We start from the raw sequence: 16609 nt of genomic DNA, 5'->3' as shown, positions 1-16609 counted from the left end.
GTACTTTACATTTAAACAATGTTTTCACAGAAACCTAAACACATGCTTTTAAAAAAAGGTTTGTACAATGCAGTTCTAGATACATATCACCCTACAAGGAGGTGCCAGGAGCCTGTAGGAGCTCATGACTCCAGACATTAAATATTTCAGTATTTTTAATAAATCCGTTTGATTAAAAAAAAAAATTCAGCAGAGCAACAGCGCTGGCTCCAGTGCTGAAGTTTGGGCTTGAAAACAAATCACTTGTTGGGAGAGGATTTTGAAATGATTTCACCTCCCTCTCACATTACACTAATAGGATTAAAAACAGGGAGGACCGTGTTATCACATACGTACATACATACATACAGAGAATAAAGGGGATCCCAATGCTGCCAGGTGGACAGAATCCAATTGGGGATGAAAAGAAATCAAAGAAATCAGAACTTTCTATTTCTCTAATTTCACAAAATAGCACCTTAACGGAAAGGGGGTAGAAGGGCTTTTAAGGGGTTGATATCAATTCCCTCCCCATTCCCCACCCTCTCATTTACAATACACAAGTCAGCAACACTGGCAGTTCTGTTTGGAGACACTACTAATTACAGGCTTGCATCTTTGCAGGTCCCGCCCCCCATCCTGCCCCCAATAACATTGCTCTAGGGATTGAGGATTTGGACATTCACAGCTTCAGTCTCATACCATTGTCCCTCCCCCTAGTCCTATTACCAATACTTGGGGGTTTAAGTTAATAAAGATGTTTATAAAAAAGGATTCTGGTCATGGATCTGGAACACTGTCAACCGTTTCTCCCCCCCCCCTTTAAAAAGACCCACCCCCCACCCCACCCCACCCCACCCCAAACTGATACACCAGTAATAGCAAAAAGAAAAAACCTACACACATGCTACGCTGTAAAAATGCAGAGTTAACACTATTGGGAAGAAGGCTGTGGGTTGCTGAGATGGTCTTTGAAGAACAAGCAGTATCCATTTGCCCTCCCTTTCCCCAGCACCAGCAATAGTTCTTCATGGAAGGGGCTTTCACTTCCTCTCCAGAAAGCTGCAGAAACAGCCTTGAAACACATCTCCCCCTCCCCCTCATGTCAGGCTGGTTTGAAGCTGGACACTTGGGCAGCTGCAGGGCACAGAAACCATACTGTCTCTTCAAAGGGCATCTTCTCAAGCCACCTCTCCGCTAAGTAGAGCTGCATTCTCTCACTGTCGCTCAAACCCACAGTCTGATCTTTATACAAAGGTTGGCCAGAGCAGGCGTGGGTTAGTTCTTGTCCTCTTTCTTGTCGTCGTCTTCCGAGGGGTAAGAGTGCCATGTCAGTCTCTCCTCATAGAACGAGATGACCACCTGGGGGCACTTGATGTTGGCTTCCTTTGCGGGGACCAGGTCAGCCTCATCAGAGTTCTTCCTACAGGGTGAAGCAGAGATACAGTGAAGGGGGTTGGAAACAGACGTCACTGGAGTAACCCAAGAGGCAGCAGGTAAGGAAGGCCTCGGCCAGATGGGTTTTCCAAGCAATGCTCCAAATGCCTGAGATGCAGGAAGCCCACCAAACAAGTTCAGGCATGAGGGGATTGTGGGGAGCAGGGGTCAAAGCTGCAGCCCCGCCCCCCATCTCATCTGCAGTACGCAACACCAAGCAAGACAAGTAGCTCCCACCTCTGGCCACAGCTGGGGATGAATAGACCTAGATCCCCCTGCCCCAGTGGCCCAACCCTGTTTGCCACAGCCGACAGGGGAAGCTGTGTCCGATGTGGCTCTATTCCAGGCACAGAACCAGCGGCCAGCACCATCAAGCCATGCCCTCCTCTCCCCAAGCTCGTGCCTGTGGCAGAGATCTTAAGAATCCCAGAATCCCAAGGGTCCTACCTGTTGATAGCAAATCCACGTTAGCCTCAGCGCCGAGGGTCAAGTCAGGCGGCAGCGCCACCACGAGATTTCAGGCCAGCTAGTAGGGACTCCCCAGGTGCAGGTCCTTGCCTCTCTGGCACAGAGTAAGTGAAGAAAGTGCCTGACACAGACACACTCACCATTTCATCAGGAACATGAGCTCCCCGCTGGAATCTGTGGCGCCGATGATCCGCTCAGGTTCAAACCCCCGGGCAAAGCCGCGTGGTTTCTCCGACTGAAAGACAAAGAGGGACGTTTCTACTTGCTGCCTGGGTGTGTCGCTGTGCCATTTTGTGAATTCAAATGATGCAGACTTCATTGGATGGCTGCGGAGTGGGGTGACTAGGTGCGCCTCAGGCCTGTGTCTCAGAAAACGGAACGGGCTACGAGGGGATCCTGCCAGGTCAGGTCTGAGGCACAGCAGTGGTGCTTACCTCCTTGCTGCCATGATGTGGAAAAAAGGACCTGATCTCCAGGTGGTCCTACGAAGTTTTGAGACCTTGCTTGCCAGCTTCCTCCCGACACCAGCCAAGATGTCCATTCATCAGCCCAGGAGAAGGAAGCCAGACTTGGGGGGTTGTCTGTGACAGTGGGGCCCTTTTCTGGTCCCTTGTCCGTGCACATATCTGGCAGAGTCCACCAACCCTTTGGGGGCAGGGGGCACTGTCCAGGGTTCTCTGCTCTGTGCTCCCCTCTGGTTCCCTTGTTTTGACCTAATAACCTGCACCACTGTCCCTGTTGTGCATTTTTTTTTTAATCCCTGGTAGTCAGTGATGACCTGAGGTCAGTGTGGGGAGGCTTCACTGCTCTGGTGGACTCCGCTGCCATCCCAGGAGGGCACCTCAGCTTAGCTCTAAACACTGCCCCAGATTTATCAACTGGCCTCTGGCTCTGAAGTGGGGCTTGATCTCTAACCGCCGTCACGCCAACAGAGACAGGGAGATGAGAAAGAATGTTTTTGCCCAGCTAAGGATTTTAAAGCACTTCACAGACAGAACTAGCCTCTCTGTGGGGTTGGTGACTATTATCATCTCCAATTTACAGCAGGGAAGTGGCGTGGCGGGTCACAGGCTGTCAGCAGCAGGGCTGCGAATAGAACCCACGGGGCCTGGCTCCCTGTCCTCCGCTCTAACTACTACACACTAGTGATGAATCCAGGAACAAGACTTCATGGCTAGGGGATGGGGAGGTTCTCCCCTAGTAGTCCTGCCTCACCTCTTCCTTTTTCTTCTTTGGTTTGCTCTCCTCCCCTCTGTCCTCTGTGTCAGATTCGGCTTTGCGTTTACTCCCCTCAGATTTCTCACTCTCGTGTGCGGTTTTCTGGGACTGGAGAAACTCTGCAATGAGGTCGGGGCAGTCGAGATTCTCCTCCGGCTCCCATGTGTTATCCTCGCTGAAATCAAAGGAGACAGCTTGCTCTCATCACTACGGCCTGTGGCTCAGGCCAGGGGGTTAGAGTCAGTGAAGGGACGCCCTGGATACAGGGCCATGGAGATGCGACCAGAGCCGTAGCGGTCTACACCCTGGCCGTGTTCTGGGTACCCTGATCTGGGAGGGAGGAGGCTGAAGCCACTCACAGACTTGCCCTGATGGGTAGATGTGACCCATTTCCACACCAGCCCATAGGCACTTCACTCACAAGTTCAGACTTGGCTTTCTAGGGACAGGAAAGGGAATTCTTTAAGGAAATGTCTCTCGCTCTCCTCCCACGTACACCGAACTGGATTGACCATCCAGATCAGAGAGGAAGGAGGGGCTGGGGATTGCCATGGCCTGTGAACAGCCCATCCCCAAGGGGAAGGAAGGAGGAAGGAAGTGGGACCTTCTTGCCCGCCCAGCAGGACTGGCACTCTCCCACCATAGTATAATGTCTTTATCATCACGATCTCCCGGCAAGGCAGGGCAATTATTCCCATTTTATACACGGGGAACTGAAGCACAGAGAGGCTATGTGACTTGCCCAAGGTCACACAGGGAGGCTGTACTGAAGCAGGGAACTCAACCTGGGTCTTCCAAGCCCCAGACCGACACCCTAACCACTGTCAGCACAAGGCAGGATCACAGACTGGGATGCATCCTCTCCACTTACTCCGAGAAGCCTTTCCACTTCAGCAGATACTCCACTTTGCCTTTCACCACTCGCCGGTCTAGGACCTTCTCCACCACATATTCCTCCTCTTCTTCCTCTAAGACCTCCTCCACTTTCTTCTTGTTCTGCTTTTTTCCCATTGTGCTGGCCAGTTTTTCAGCTTAAGGGCGACGCTGCTAAAGTGGGGAGACACACACACAAGTCAGGGCGGGGGAAGCTGCAATACAAGGAGGCAGAGCCCAGGGCACTAATGCTGCCTTCTTTCAAAGAGAAAAAGAAACATACGTACAAAGCCTCAGAGAGGTGGAGCGAGATTGGCCGGCAGAATAATCTGGCTCATCTAAGATCAGATGCTTCCCATTGGATAATGCTATTAAATAGATACATGTAGATCCAGCCTCCTCTCCACACAGAACAGTCCATATCCCCCCCCAAACCCTCAGTTTCCATCTCTCATCCTATCAAATTCAAGCTTCCCATCATCACCTTCAAGGCCTATGGGATCTCTGCAACACACCCCCTCCCGGCCCAATTCCCTGACCGCATGGTACCTGCCACCATACCAGCTGGTGTGTGGAGCCGTGTCCCAGTCCCCATCTGCATAGCACTCTGAGTTTTCCTCCTTACAAAGCACCCACACTCAGGACATCCCTGGTCCATTCTCACTACTGACTCCCAGAACCTGCCCTTTTGTGAAATAGCCTCCCACATCTTGCTTCATTTTATTCTCCTGTCTAGGAGTTTATATTCCCTGCTCTCACTTCGACATTACCAGATGTATCTTCAAAACCCACCTGTGTGGCAGGGAAATATCCCCATTTTACTAAGGGGAAACTGAGGCATGGGGACTAAGTGATTTGCCCAAGGTCACACGGGGAGTCTGTGGCAGAGCCAGAACCCAAGTCACCTGAGTCCAGTACCTGGCATTGGCCACTGTGGGAAGACAGGACACTGGGCTAGCTGGACCTTTGGTCTGACCCAGTCTGGCTGTTCTTATGTATGCCATGATCAGATGACCAGCCTTCCTCCCTTCATCTACTTAATTCAACTCCGTTTTGCAAAGCTCTGTGCTGCATTTCCAAACAGAGTAGTAGGGGAGGAGAGCAGCACATGGCAGATAACAGAACTGCTTCTTCTCCAAGGTAGCCTCAAGCCACATTCCCTGATAATCAACTACCCCCTTTTATTTATTATATGCCACAGGGAGGGGACTAGTTCATGCACACCCGGGGATATCGCTTCCCTACCTAAGATATGGGTGTCACCCAGCTGCACCAGCAGTTGAAATAAGAGCTGCTCCGTTTAAATCCAGTGACTATTAGGAAGCAGTGGAGAGGGCATGGACACTAGTTCACTGTGTGGCCTCCAGCTAATTTCTTTGATGCCATTTCCTCATCAGTAAAGGGAACGTAATAATGGGCAGCTACTCCGGCTTCTGTTTCCTCTCCACACAAGGAAAGTCGGCAGCGAGCAAGGCACACCCTTGCCAAGCGTCAGTCTGACCCCGCTAGCGAGCCAAAATCACTGCCTCTCCCAAGTGACACGATACACAGGGAGCATAAGAATACCACAGCCCCACAAACACCTCCAGTGCTGCAGCTCACGCAGCGGGGACCTCTCCCCACCATTCCTGGGAATTGAGACTCCCCCAACATAGATCTGGACTCCTCGAGTGGAAAGGCCCCCTGATAACCCAGCCTCTATTCTCCCTGCAGTACAGGAATTGCTGGTTAAGAGCCATCAGTGGAATTCTGAGCCACCAGGGATACTTGGTCCCAGTTGTTAGTTGCACTCGCATTCTAGCATTATGCTAGGACAGCATGGTCCAGCTGACACTGTGGATGCCCCCAGTATTAATTGGGGGTAGGTAGATCTTGGGGATCTGCATTGATGGGAGAGGAGGTCAGAAAGCTAAAGCAAGTAAGTCTTTGGTCACTAATTCTGTGCGAGGGAGATTGGTATTATTATACCCACAGCACAGATGGGGAAAAAGCGGCACAAAGAGGTGAAGTTACCAGCCCTGCATGTCACAGCACTGCTGGGAGAATGCAGATCTCTCGACTCCCAGTCCTGTATCTTAACCACTAGATCGTGCTTCCAGCGGGGATTGTTCTTTTCTAATCAACCAGAACTGGCCAGAGTTTTTGCAGCCCAAATGCCAGGGAACAATTTCTGATCAGTCTTGATGAAAGAAAACTTGCCAAGCAAATGACTACAGAGCAGGTCAGACATGTCACCTGTCAAGAGACAATTTTTTCCAGTTGAAGCCATTTTAAGTTGCACGAGAGAAACTTCAACTGGCAAAGTTTTTTGCAAGTTTGGGTTCGCTTGAAAAGCAAAAAATTAAAAGCGAATCTTGTAGCTGCGCTGAGCCTGTGGGTCATCCCTCTGCACTGAGGGAGATGTTTCAACAGCTAGATAATGGTTTCTGAACCCCAAGATTCGAGAGAGATGGGTACAATTCCATACTGCTCAAGGCTGTGCAGCTGTCATGCAATTGATAAGAGAGACAAGGTGAGTGAGGTAATATCTTATTGGACCAACTTCTGTTGGTGAGAGACAAGCTTTCTAGCCACACAGACCTCGTCTTCAATTGACAAGACCCTCTGAAGTGGGAGGCACAGGCATGGGCCAAACAGATCTGATTATCGGGTTCAGGAACACAGCCAGGAGAAGGCACCCTGCCCGGGGTCCCTATTTTCTCTCTTCTAGATGCTCTAAGTGCAGGGAGGGGCTTGGAAAGGCAGGGCCTCTGAGGGCTTCTCCCTTTGGCAGATGCTGTAACTCACTTATCTGTGTCTTGGACCCTGTGACTGCATCTCCCAAACTGATCTCAGCATGCAAGTTCTCCCAGTTGCTCAATTCTGGACCATTCACTTATCACTCTGTGCTCCATGCCTGCACTGCAGGGCTTTTGCTGTCTCAGCTACAGCAAATGGAGCTGGGTTTGGCTGGAAGACGGACTTTAAATCCAATACAAAAGGCAACCTTCCCTTTGTGCCCTGCTCTGGACAGAGGCATCAGGAAACCCCTTCCACAGAGTCTGGGCTTCAGACATCCTCAGAGGCCAGACATTTCCTGACAGGGGAGATTCCCAGACACCTGCCCCTTGGTGGCAATCTGCCTTAGTGCTGAAAGCCCTGCGCCATTTACGAGCAGTGCGTTCACAGGATTAGCAATGGAATCCAGACCAGGTTAAGCCATTACTCTGATTGCTGTTCGGTGACCTTGGAGCCAGTCAGGGGTCTCAGTGCACTTTCAAGTGACTAAATGTCCCACATCACAGGTCGAGCTGCGCAAACAACTGAGTTTTTGATTCACTGGCAGTTTCAAAAATACTCAGGAAACGAACAAGCTGAACTTTGCAAAAAGTGTCGGTGAATTAAAAAAAAAATACATTTTGGGTCGAACAAATATTCAACCCCAAATGCTCTGTTCTGTGTATCCTTAGAGGGCTAGAGTCACAAAATGGCCAGAGGAAGAGGCGGTGCCCTTCTTCTAAGGTTCAGCACAGGGGTTAAGGCACCCACCTGGGATGTGGGAGACCCAGGTTTAATTCCCCTCCTCTGCCTGATGTGGAGAAGGGATCTGAACTTAGCTCTCCACATTGTAGGAGAGTGCCCTAGTCACTGGGCTGTGGAATATTCCGATGGGGGGGACCTTCGAGCTGTTCCAATTTGTCTCAATAATTAGCCACTGGAGCAGGGACTTACAGCGGGGCAGGGACAAAGCAAGGATGACTATAGCTTGGTGGTCAGGCACTCACCCAGGATGTGAGACCCCCCCAAACTCAAGCCCCCACTCCAATGACTGTTGGTACAAAGTGGAACAGATTCAAGAGGAGAGACAGAGAAAGCCACATCAGGCTATCCCACCGCCCAGTGACTAGGGCATTCTCCTGCAACGTGGGAGACTCAAGTTCAAATCCCTTCTCCACATCAGGCAGAAGGGGACACTGAGATTACAAGTGAGCACCCTAACCACCCCCTCCCAGCCCATATTAAATGAACAGGGCCTAAATCCTGAAAAGAGGGTGTGGCTGAAACGATTTGGTGAATTTACATCAAACTTGCGAACACTTCTCACCAGAAACTGCATTTTTGATGAATAAAGTCTGTGCCAAAGCTTCTGCCCAAACCAAATCCCTAACCAGCCCCCTTGTTGGCAGCCTCAGCAGTGGGGTCAGAGATTGAACTGGCTGTGGAGACTGCACTCTCCTCTCCCGCTACAGATCAGGGTCGAGGACAGGCTGGTGCGGTGGCCGCTTGCTCTGCTTACGCCTGGGTTGTTGTGGACACAGGGTTTCGGTCTCCACCTTTGGTCAAAACTAAATTCTTCTCAAATATGAAACAAAAGCGGGGAGAATCCCAAGATGGGCGGCCTGCTGACAGCTGGGGTGGGGACAATTTCTCCCACAGCAGTCCTAGGTGCAAGTGTCTAACAGAGACAAGACTTTCCTCCAGCCGACCGCTCCTCCCTCCCCACTTTAAATGGCGCTCAATCGCTGATTTAATGCCAGGGTATTCAGGCCTGCCCCAGCAAGGTGCTGAACCCTCCAACTCAGACTGGGTCCAATGGGAGTTGAGGGCACCCCGTGTCTCACGCAGCGGGGATGGCTGGAAAGCTGAAGCGGCATTTTAAAAAGAAACCTTAGGAAAAACACATCAAGAGAGAGAAATGAGGCTGCTGCCTCCTGAACTCCTGGGTTTAAACACACTCTGACGGGGTCTTTAATCAGATGCCAGACAGGGGCAAACCCAAAGCAGCAAGGCTCTGGGTTGCCTGTGGACTGCTTGGCACCACATCACTCCAACAATGCAGACTCTGACCACCAACATCTAATCCCCCAGAAGGAGCCAGCAATGCAACAGGAAGGCGAGGGCTCAGGTTTCACTTGCAGAGGGCTCTGGAATTCTCCAGCAGATTCTCAGGCGGAAGCGTAATACTCCATCCCCTACAGCAGAAATGCAGAGGGGTGCCACAAAGGGAGGCAAGGAATAGCTTGTGACTGTGCTGGTAAACCATGCCTCAGCAAAGGCACCAGATAAGGCTGGAGGGAGACAGTCGACGGTTCTGGAAAGCCCCCGGTGACGGCGCACTCCACGCTTTATGGGAATATGCTTTATGCAAAAGGTCTCTTGTAAGGTATCATGACACAGGCTATAACCTCTTGAATATATTCCTCCTATTTGTATGCATGTATCATTCTTGTATCTGAAGCTAGAAATATGAAGTATAACTCTGAGGTCCTATTGTAATTATGCAAAGTGTGGGCCATTGATGGTGGTTTAGAATCTTGATCGCTCCCATTGACTAGGACAATTGGTTGTAAATGGTTTATTTACCTGCAAGCCTTCCAGTGGAGGTGTGGGCCAACCCAGGAAGAATGGAGACTAGGGGAGGGTCTTACAGTAACATGTGACCATGTCACATGATACTAGAATCCATCTTAAATCTGGTACTTTTCCATTTAGAAGGAGGGGTGGGGGCCCAGAGAGATAAAAGATTCCCACCATGTGCCAAAGCTATAAAAGGGGGTGTAGCAGGACAAAGGGGGCTGCCAGTCACAAGAAAACCCCTGCTTACCACCTGAGATGTCTGCTGGAGGGAACTAACAAGGACTGTACCAGGGGAAAGGATTGGGCCCAGTCTAGGAAGGAGTCTAGTCTGTGAAAGAAGCTCATTAGAACATCTCTGAGGGTGAGATATTACATGCAATCAGTTTCTTAATGTATTAAGCTTAGACTTGTGTGGTTTTGCTTTATTTTGCTTGGTGACTTACTTTGTTCTGGCTGTTAATACTTGAAACCACTTAAATCCTACTTTTTATACTTAATAAAATCACTTTTGTTTATTAATAAACCCAGAGTAAATGATTAATACCTGGGGGAGCAAACAGCTGTGCATCTCTCTCTCTCAGTGTTATGGGGGGGACAATTTATGAATTTACCCTGTATAAGCTTTATACAGAGTAAAACGGATTTATTTGGGGTTTGGATCCCATCGGGAACTGGGTGCTGGAGGCAGGTAACCTGCTGAGCTGTTTTCAGTTTAGTCTGCAGCTTTGGGGGCGTGGACCAGACCCTGGATCCGTGTTGCAGCAGGCTAGCACGTCTGGCTCAACAAGACAGGGTTCTGGAAGTCCCAAGCTGGCAGGGAAAAGGGGCTTAGAGGTAATTTCAGCACATTGGGTGCCAGTCCCAAGGGGATCTCTGTGACCAAACCCGTCACATCCCCAATATGACCAGTGATAAGGAAGTTGACCTACTTGAATACAGATTGGATCTCGGGGCGCCTGTCTCTCTCTGCAGGGGACCCACTTTTTTCACCATGGGTCTAATGAATTTCAGTCACAGATGCTGCAGAATGTGGCTAATGCTTGGAGACAGAGCTTGTTTTTCCATAAAGCATCTAATATTCAGCTAGGGAGATCATTCAACCGGCTCTGTGGTCTAGGATCGTGTCTACGGCAACTGGATCATGGACTGCATTACACAATACAGTCCCTATGTAACATGCTTTGGATGAGCACAGATGAGACCAACCCATGGTGCAGCCTCACTTTCATTGTGAGATAACAGTCACCAGACAGCTGATTTTACGGAGGTTGCTCCTTGACTAACAGCACAATCCACTGGCACTGTGACTGCTCCCGCAGAGACCCTGAAACAAGGAGGGCAGGGGAGAAAGAAATAAGGAAACAGTGAAGAACAGAGGACGACAGCCAGAAAACAGAGAATGGTGATAGGTTCCAACGTCCCTCAGATTGCAAGCAGCACGGAGGCAGAGAACTATACTTTGGAAAGGTCAGGCTGCTGTGATCCAGCTTCTGGGCAAATGATTGGCAGGGACAACTTGACGGAGAAGCCGCAAGCACTGCAAGGAAGGGCCAACATTTGCCAAATGAGGGAGAGAGCAACAACATACTGATCGGCAAGTGGATATAATTGCCAGGCCATAAGGTGACTCATATGTGCCCTTGTTAGAGCTTTGAACTGTCTTGGGTCTGTTCCTTTGACTCCAGCTGCTGTCAGGAGAGAAATACTTGCCTGTCTCAAATTATGAGGATTCAAATTCTCAGCAAGATTTTATTTTTTAATCCATGAAGTGAGTAGGTTCAAACATTAGTGTGTGCAATTATAGCATATCTTTGTGGGTCTCAAACGGTTTTGGTAAACTTGAAACTAACTCAGGGAGATGAGAGCCTAAAAATTCAGTTTTCAAAAGATGGCGTTTGTGCCACACAGCGAGACAATGCGCCATCCCCTTAAAGGCCCTCTTACCTCCCTTTGCTCCAGAGAGATGTGTGTCAAGGGGGTCCGTATGTGACATTCACATGCAGGGTCTGTTCTGGGTGACATGCGGAGAGGCTGTTCCTTTTGGAATAGTTCCTATGCTAGAAACTGCATCTGGCTTTGCCAGAGGTGCTCTCAACAGCCTGCATCCAGTAGGATGCTCTGGGCAGATATATGACCTGGCTACAGCTTCCAGTTCCGACACACAGTGCATATATTGTCCTTGCTACTCTGAAAATGAATAAATCAGTGTCTTCTTGTAACAAAACTACGAACCCTGTTGAAGTTTGAGAGAGGAGAGACTGCAGACCCCAGTGACGGTACAAACTCAGAGCATGCACTACCCATGAAGTAATCAAACAAAGGGCTTGTCTAAATTTAAAATGCTACGGTGGCACGTTCTCCCATCAGCAAAGGTAATCCATCTCCCCAAGGGGCGGTAGTTAGATTAATGGAAGAATTCTTTCATCGACCTACTGCTGTCTACATGGGGTCAGCTTAACTACGCCACCCAGGGGTGTGGATTTTTCACACCCCATCAGCAACACAGTTATGCCAACCTAAATTTCTACTGTAGACCAGCCCTAAAGGAAGGAGTGCTGTTGAGAAGCTGGGCTGTTTCCAATGAGATTCTGACCTTAATGGCACAGATCCTTTGGTGACTCCTAGAGTATGTCAGCAGTCACAGAAATTAATGAACCAACAAGTGTCCACAGCACCAGAAAACAAGTTACCACAGCACCAGACGCAGAAAGTGCTAATTGGCTTCCTTATAGGCAGTCTCCGCAGAGAGGAATGAATGGACATTGAGACGGAGCCATTGTCACCCCTGCGTGTCAGGAGTGATGCACCAATTGAGGGGCAAGGGGAACATGCAGTACCTGTTCTTTGATCTCCCGGGTTGTCAAGCAAACAGATTTCATCAGCATTATGTTCATTCACACAAAGTTACAGTTGGAAGAGGTAACAGGTCACTTTTCCCACCCCCATGGCCAGTACAGGATAGTCCCCCCTATTTTTCTGGGGAAATTGGTCCTATCTGACCGGGCTCACTGCTAGGCTATTCCAGGCTAAACACCCCTCACATTTAGGATGTTCTTCCTAATATTCACCTTCAGTTCTCTTTTGCTTATTGTCTGGGAAACAGCCGACTTTGCATTAAAAATATTTTCTGACCCAAGACCAAAAAGGACTTAAATGCTAACAATTCCCACCCTCGCTGGACCATCTTAAACACCAGCATTTGGGATAAGGTGGAATTCTTTATAAAGAATAAAGCAGAACATTGGAAAAAGAGAGAAGAGCTTCATATCAGCAGCTGAAGGGAAAATCCAAGACACGTTAAACCACTTGAAAAGAATTCAAACTCCAGTAAAAGGCAACAAGGAAAGAGGCCCAGCACAAAGTATATACAAAAGCCTCCTTTATTGTGACAAGAATAGCAGACAGAGGGGTGAGAGCCAGAATCCGGCAACACTGCAGAGAACACGTTACTGCATGGCCTTCTGCAGACCAGCATCCAGGTAGTGAGAGAATTATAAAGCAAGCCGGAGAAAAAGCAAACAAATGTGCTGAATGGAGCATCAACGTCTTTAGCTGCAAAATGTGCTTTCTTTAGAGGAAGGTAAGTTCGACATAGTGTCGTTCTAGAATGTCAGGTGCACTTGTACAGACTTCAATAGCTTGAAGATAGAAGACTAAGCCAGCATAAACATGAGGACCCATAGATCTATTTCATTTGAATACACTCAGTCTAACTCCACTGACTCAGAGAATTAAGAGTTAAGTGCAACTCTGATGCTTTGTAACTTAAAATATTTCCCCCAATTGCCCTTCCCAAATTTGGCTAGGATCACACCCGTCTTTGAGGACTACGAACATGCCAAGTTTATACAGCATTTGCCAGGAAAAGACAGCATGCGTATTTCTTTTGAAGTGGGAACAAGTGTATTAAGTTTTCCACCCTTCAAACCTGAACACAACTGAGAAACTTTCGCTCAGACTTTCCAGAAATGTTAGCTTGGGCTGAGATGAAGCAAGAGGAAAGCTTCAGCCTCGATGGAGAATTTAGGAGAGCTGTAAGTGACCGAGCATGGACTATCCTTCTCAGCTATGACTACATTCACAACTCACGTGGGAAGTGTACCGCTGAAGTTACGGAAATCTGCACAAGGGAACAAGATATTAAGGAAAAGTCTTGTCTGCATGGCTAGGCTTTCTAGGTTCAATCTGCACAAGGAGGAAGCAGAGAGAAGACAGAAGTATTTTTACACACTTTCCTCTAATCAGGGAAATGCTATCAGAGACAGGGTACAGACTTGATTACTCATTTTTAGTAAAGACAGATTTAGGATGTGGAGACATCTAAAAGAAGTCAGCATGGGAAGATGCTGCTCAAAATGGCATAAGATTCCCAACTGCCCATTGCCTGCAGGACAATGCAAACCTCCCTTCCCATAAACACACACCTTTTTACTCAACTTTCTCCAATCAACACTAGTGCTTTCAGGACACAGAAAGGCAGTGTCTGGATAAAAATCTTTCAGCATACACATGCTCCTTTTGCCTGTGCTACTAGCACATGAAAACTGAGACTGGTTACTGCCTTTATTCACTTGCAATCTCTGCTAGTTATTCTTGCATTTGATTTTGGGAGGGCAGTGAAACACTAGAGTGTCTTGTCTGTTTCTAGTCAGTTTCACTGCTTAGCACTCTAGCACTAACACAAGGCTGTGATGTTTGGTTTGCAAACCTGGCAGGGGCTGTTTAATCCAAACAAATTTCCCATGTAAGAAAATCCAAGATTGATAAAATCTTTCTAAGTTAGTTATGTTTTTAAAAACTATTTTTATTTTAATTAATAAAACTTACATTTAGAACCTGAACAACCTATCAGTCTCTTTATCTTACCCACTTGATTTTGTAGTCACAGGACACATGCCTCTCAGCTGCTGCTCCATTATCCCCAACACTCCCAGCACAATTCCACCATCTCCAGGCCCCCAGGAGAGCTCTCACCTCCCCAACTGACACCCTTGGTACAGCTTCATCAAGCTCCAGGTTTCAGATCAGCTCCAGTCTCTCCCCTCCCCCCATCAACACACACTAGGTCTATTGGGGCAGCTCCAACTCTGCACAAATCTCAATGCTTCCCTAGATCCCCTTGGTGCAGCTCCATCCACACCTTCCTCTTCACCAGGCACACTCCTGCAACTCCATCATCTCCTGTTCAAATATCCCCAACTCCATAGCTTCATTCTCTCCCCTTCTTCAGTTTTACTATCACCCCAACTGTGGCACTCTAGAGCTGACCAGGGGTCCGCACCAGGTCTCTGCCCCATCCTCACTTCCCCCAGTGCAGCTTCATCTCCCCTCACCCTGGTCCCCCTCATGGGTGCAACTCCTGCTCTACGTGTCCCATTGTTCTCATTATGAACGCAGCTTCATATTCAGTGCTACCATCCTGTCTCTTCAGGGCAGCTCCATCTCCACGTGTCCCTTTCCCAAGACCCACTTCCACTGCAGCTCTGTTCTGTCCCCCCAGAAGTTCCATAGCCACCATCCCCATCAGCCAGCCTTGGGACAGCTCTATCTCCCCCCCGCCCCCCCCATTCCTTAGGACCTCCTTGGGGTAGCAGCTTTTGCCACAACTAGCTTCTAGAGATGTCATGGTGCAACTGGATCTTACTCCCTTTCCCACCGCTCCTCCTGCAGCTATATAGCCACACAACTCCCACCCAGGTGCAGCTCCACCTCTAGGCTGCCAACTGGGTTTTCCCCCTTCTGTGAGGCTCCATCTTTTCCCATGCACGCTTCCTCAACCCCCATGACCCCGAGTGCAGCCCCCCCCCCCCAGTCACCCCCTCCAAGCCCCAGAACCCAACTCCCCACAAGACCTCTGATGTAACTCTCCTCCCCACCCAATCCCAGCTCCCCATGGCCCCCCCTTGAAGCCCCACACCCCCATCTAATCCTAGTCCCACAATGTTTCCATGCATCTCCCCCCTCAACCAAGTCTCAGATTCCCCATTACCCTCCCCATATAGCTCCCCCCTCCCAAATCCCAGCTCCCCCCCAGTCCACTAATGCAGCTCTCCTCCCCCACCCAACCCCAGCTACAAAAGGACCCCCTGCAGCTCCCCCTCCCCACCCAAATCCAGCTCCCCACTACCCCCTGCAGCTCCATACCCTCGCTTAATCCTAGTTCTACAACCATCCCCCTTGCAACTTCACCCCCCCCTCCCCACTCCAATCTCATGGCGCTCCCCTGGCTTCTTCCCCTTCCCTCCTACCAGTCCCAGCACCCCCCCCCCCGTCTCAGAACATCCACTGGTCCCCCCCCCACGTCCCCAGCGCCCCCAGCCTCAACACGCCCCCTGGCTCCCCCCCTCTGTCCCAACGCGCCCCCCCCCCCCGTCTCAGAACATCCACTGGTCCCCCCCCCACGTCCCCAGCGCCCCCAGCCTCAACGCGCCCCCCCCCCGTCTCAGAACATCCACTGGTCCCCCCCCCACGTCCCCAGCGCCCCCAGCCTCAACACGCCCCCTGGCTCCCCCCCTCTGTCCCAACGCGCCCCCCCCCCCGTCTCAGAACATCCACTGGTCCCCCCCCCACGTCCCCCACGTCCCCAGCCTCAACACGCCCCCTGGCTCCCCCCATCTGTCCCAACGCGCCCCCCCCGTGCCAGCGCGCGCCTCTTGCAGCTCCCCCTCCCCCACCAGCCCCAGCGCGCGCCCCCCCCCCCGCAGCTCGTCCCGTCCGCGCGCCCCCCACGCGGCTCCCCTCATCCCAGCCCCCCCCCGCGGCTCGGCTCCGTCCCCGCCCCCCCGGGGCCCCGCTCACTTTTCACAGCCTCGCCAACGATGCCCGGGGGGAAACGGAGCCGTGGGGGCGGGGGCTGCGCGCTGCGGCGGCCGGGCCGGGCTGAGGCGGTGGAGGTCGGCGGGGAACCGTTACCGTCGGCGCCGCGCCACAGGCCTGGCCGCTCGCGATCCGCCCTCCGCCAAACAAAAGAGCCCAGCAACCCCCTGTACCCGCCGAGCGCACTGCGCCTGCGCGGCGACCCCCCGCCCCCCGCGGCCCTCTGGGAAGTGAAGTTCCCCGTGGACTATAGCTCCCAGCAGGCCCTGCGGCCAAGCGTCGCGGCGGGCGGACGCAGCCTTTCGCCGCGTTGCCTGCTGGGTGTGGTAGTCTGGGGCGGGGCTCGGGAGTACAACACACCATTGCTCGGTGGTTGCGCAACGTGAGCCGAGCGAGGCCCTGCAGCACAAGAGCCCGCCCACAAGGCACACTGTGTTGCCCACTCTTCCCTTTTTAAATAGCATGTGGTCAAATTTAATGA

General features: G+C 50.8%; 1 protein-coding gene across 1 annotated transcript; it reads right to left on the bottom strand.

The window, feature by feature from the left end:
• Positions 1-838: 838 nt before the first annotated feature.
• On the bottom strand, positions 839-16301 carry CBX1 (chromobox 1). Its single transcript, XM_054014614.1, has 5 exons — positions 16111-16301; positions 3974-4149; positions 3100-3277; positions 2025-2119; positions 839-1402 (listed from the first exon to the last, which is right to left on the bottom strand). The coding sequence occupies exons 2-5, from the start codon at positions 4111-4113 to the stop codon at positions 1258-1260; spliced, it is 558 nt and encodes a 185-aa protein (XP_053870589.1). The 5' UTR covers positions 4114-4149; positions 16111-16301; the 3' UTR covers positions 839-1257.
• Positions 16302-16609: the final 308 nt, after the last annotated feature.

This window comes from Malaclemys terrapin, chromosome 25 (assembly GCF_027887155.1).
Source record: "Malaclemys terrapin pileata isolate rMalTer1 chromosome 25, rMalTer1.hap1, whole genome shotgun sequence".
Taxonomy (NCBI): domain Eukaryota; kingdom Metazoa; phylum Chordata; order Testudines; family Emydidae; genus Malaclemys; species Malaclemys terrapin.
Note: the sequence above shows the minus strand (reverse complement) of the source record. Positions and strands in the feature narration are given on the sequence as shown.

What these genes read in the sequence shown, in the direction of transcription:
- CBX1 (XM_054014614.1), bottom strand. Translation starts at nt 4,113, where the DNA reads ATGGGAAAAAAGCAGAACAAGAAGAAAGTGGAGGAGGTCTTAGAGGAA. An exon ending in CAAAGAAGAAAAAGGAAGAG is followed by an intron (nt 2,120 to 3,099) that starts GTGAGGCAGGAC and finishes TTTGTCTTTCAG; the next exon opens with TCGGAGAAACCACGCGGCTT. An exon ending in CTCATGTTCCTGATGAAATG is followed by an intron (nt 1,403 to 2,024) that starts GTGAGTGTGTCT and finishes TTCACCCTGTAG; the next exon opens with GAAGAACTCTGATGAGGCTG.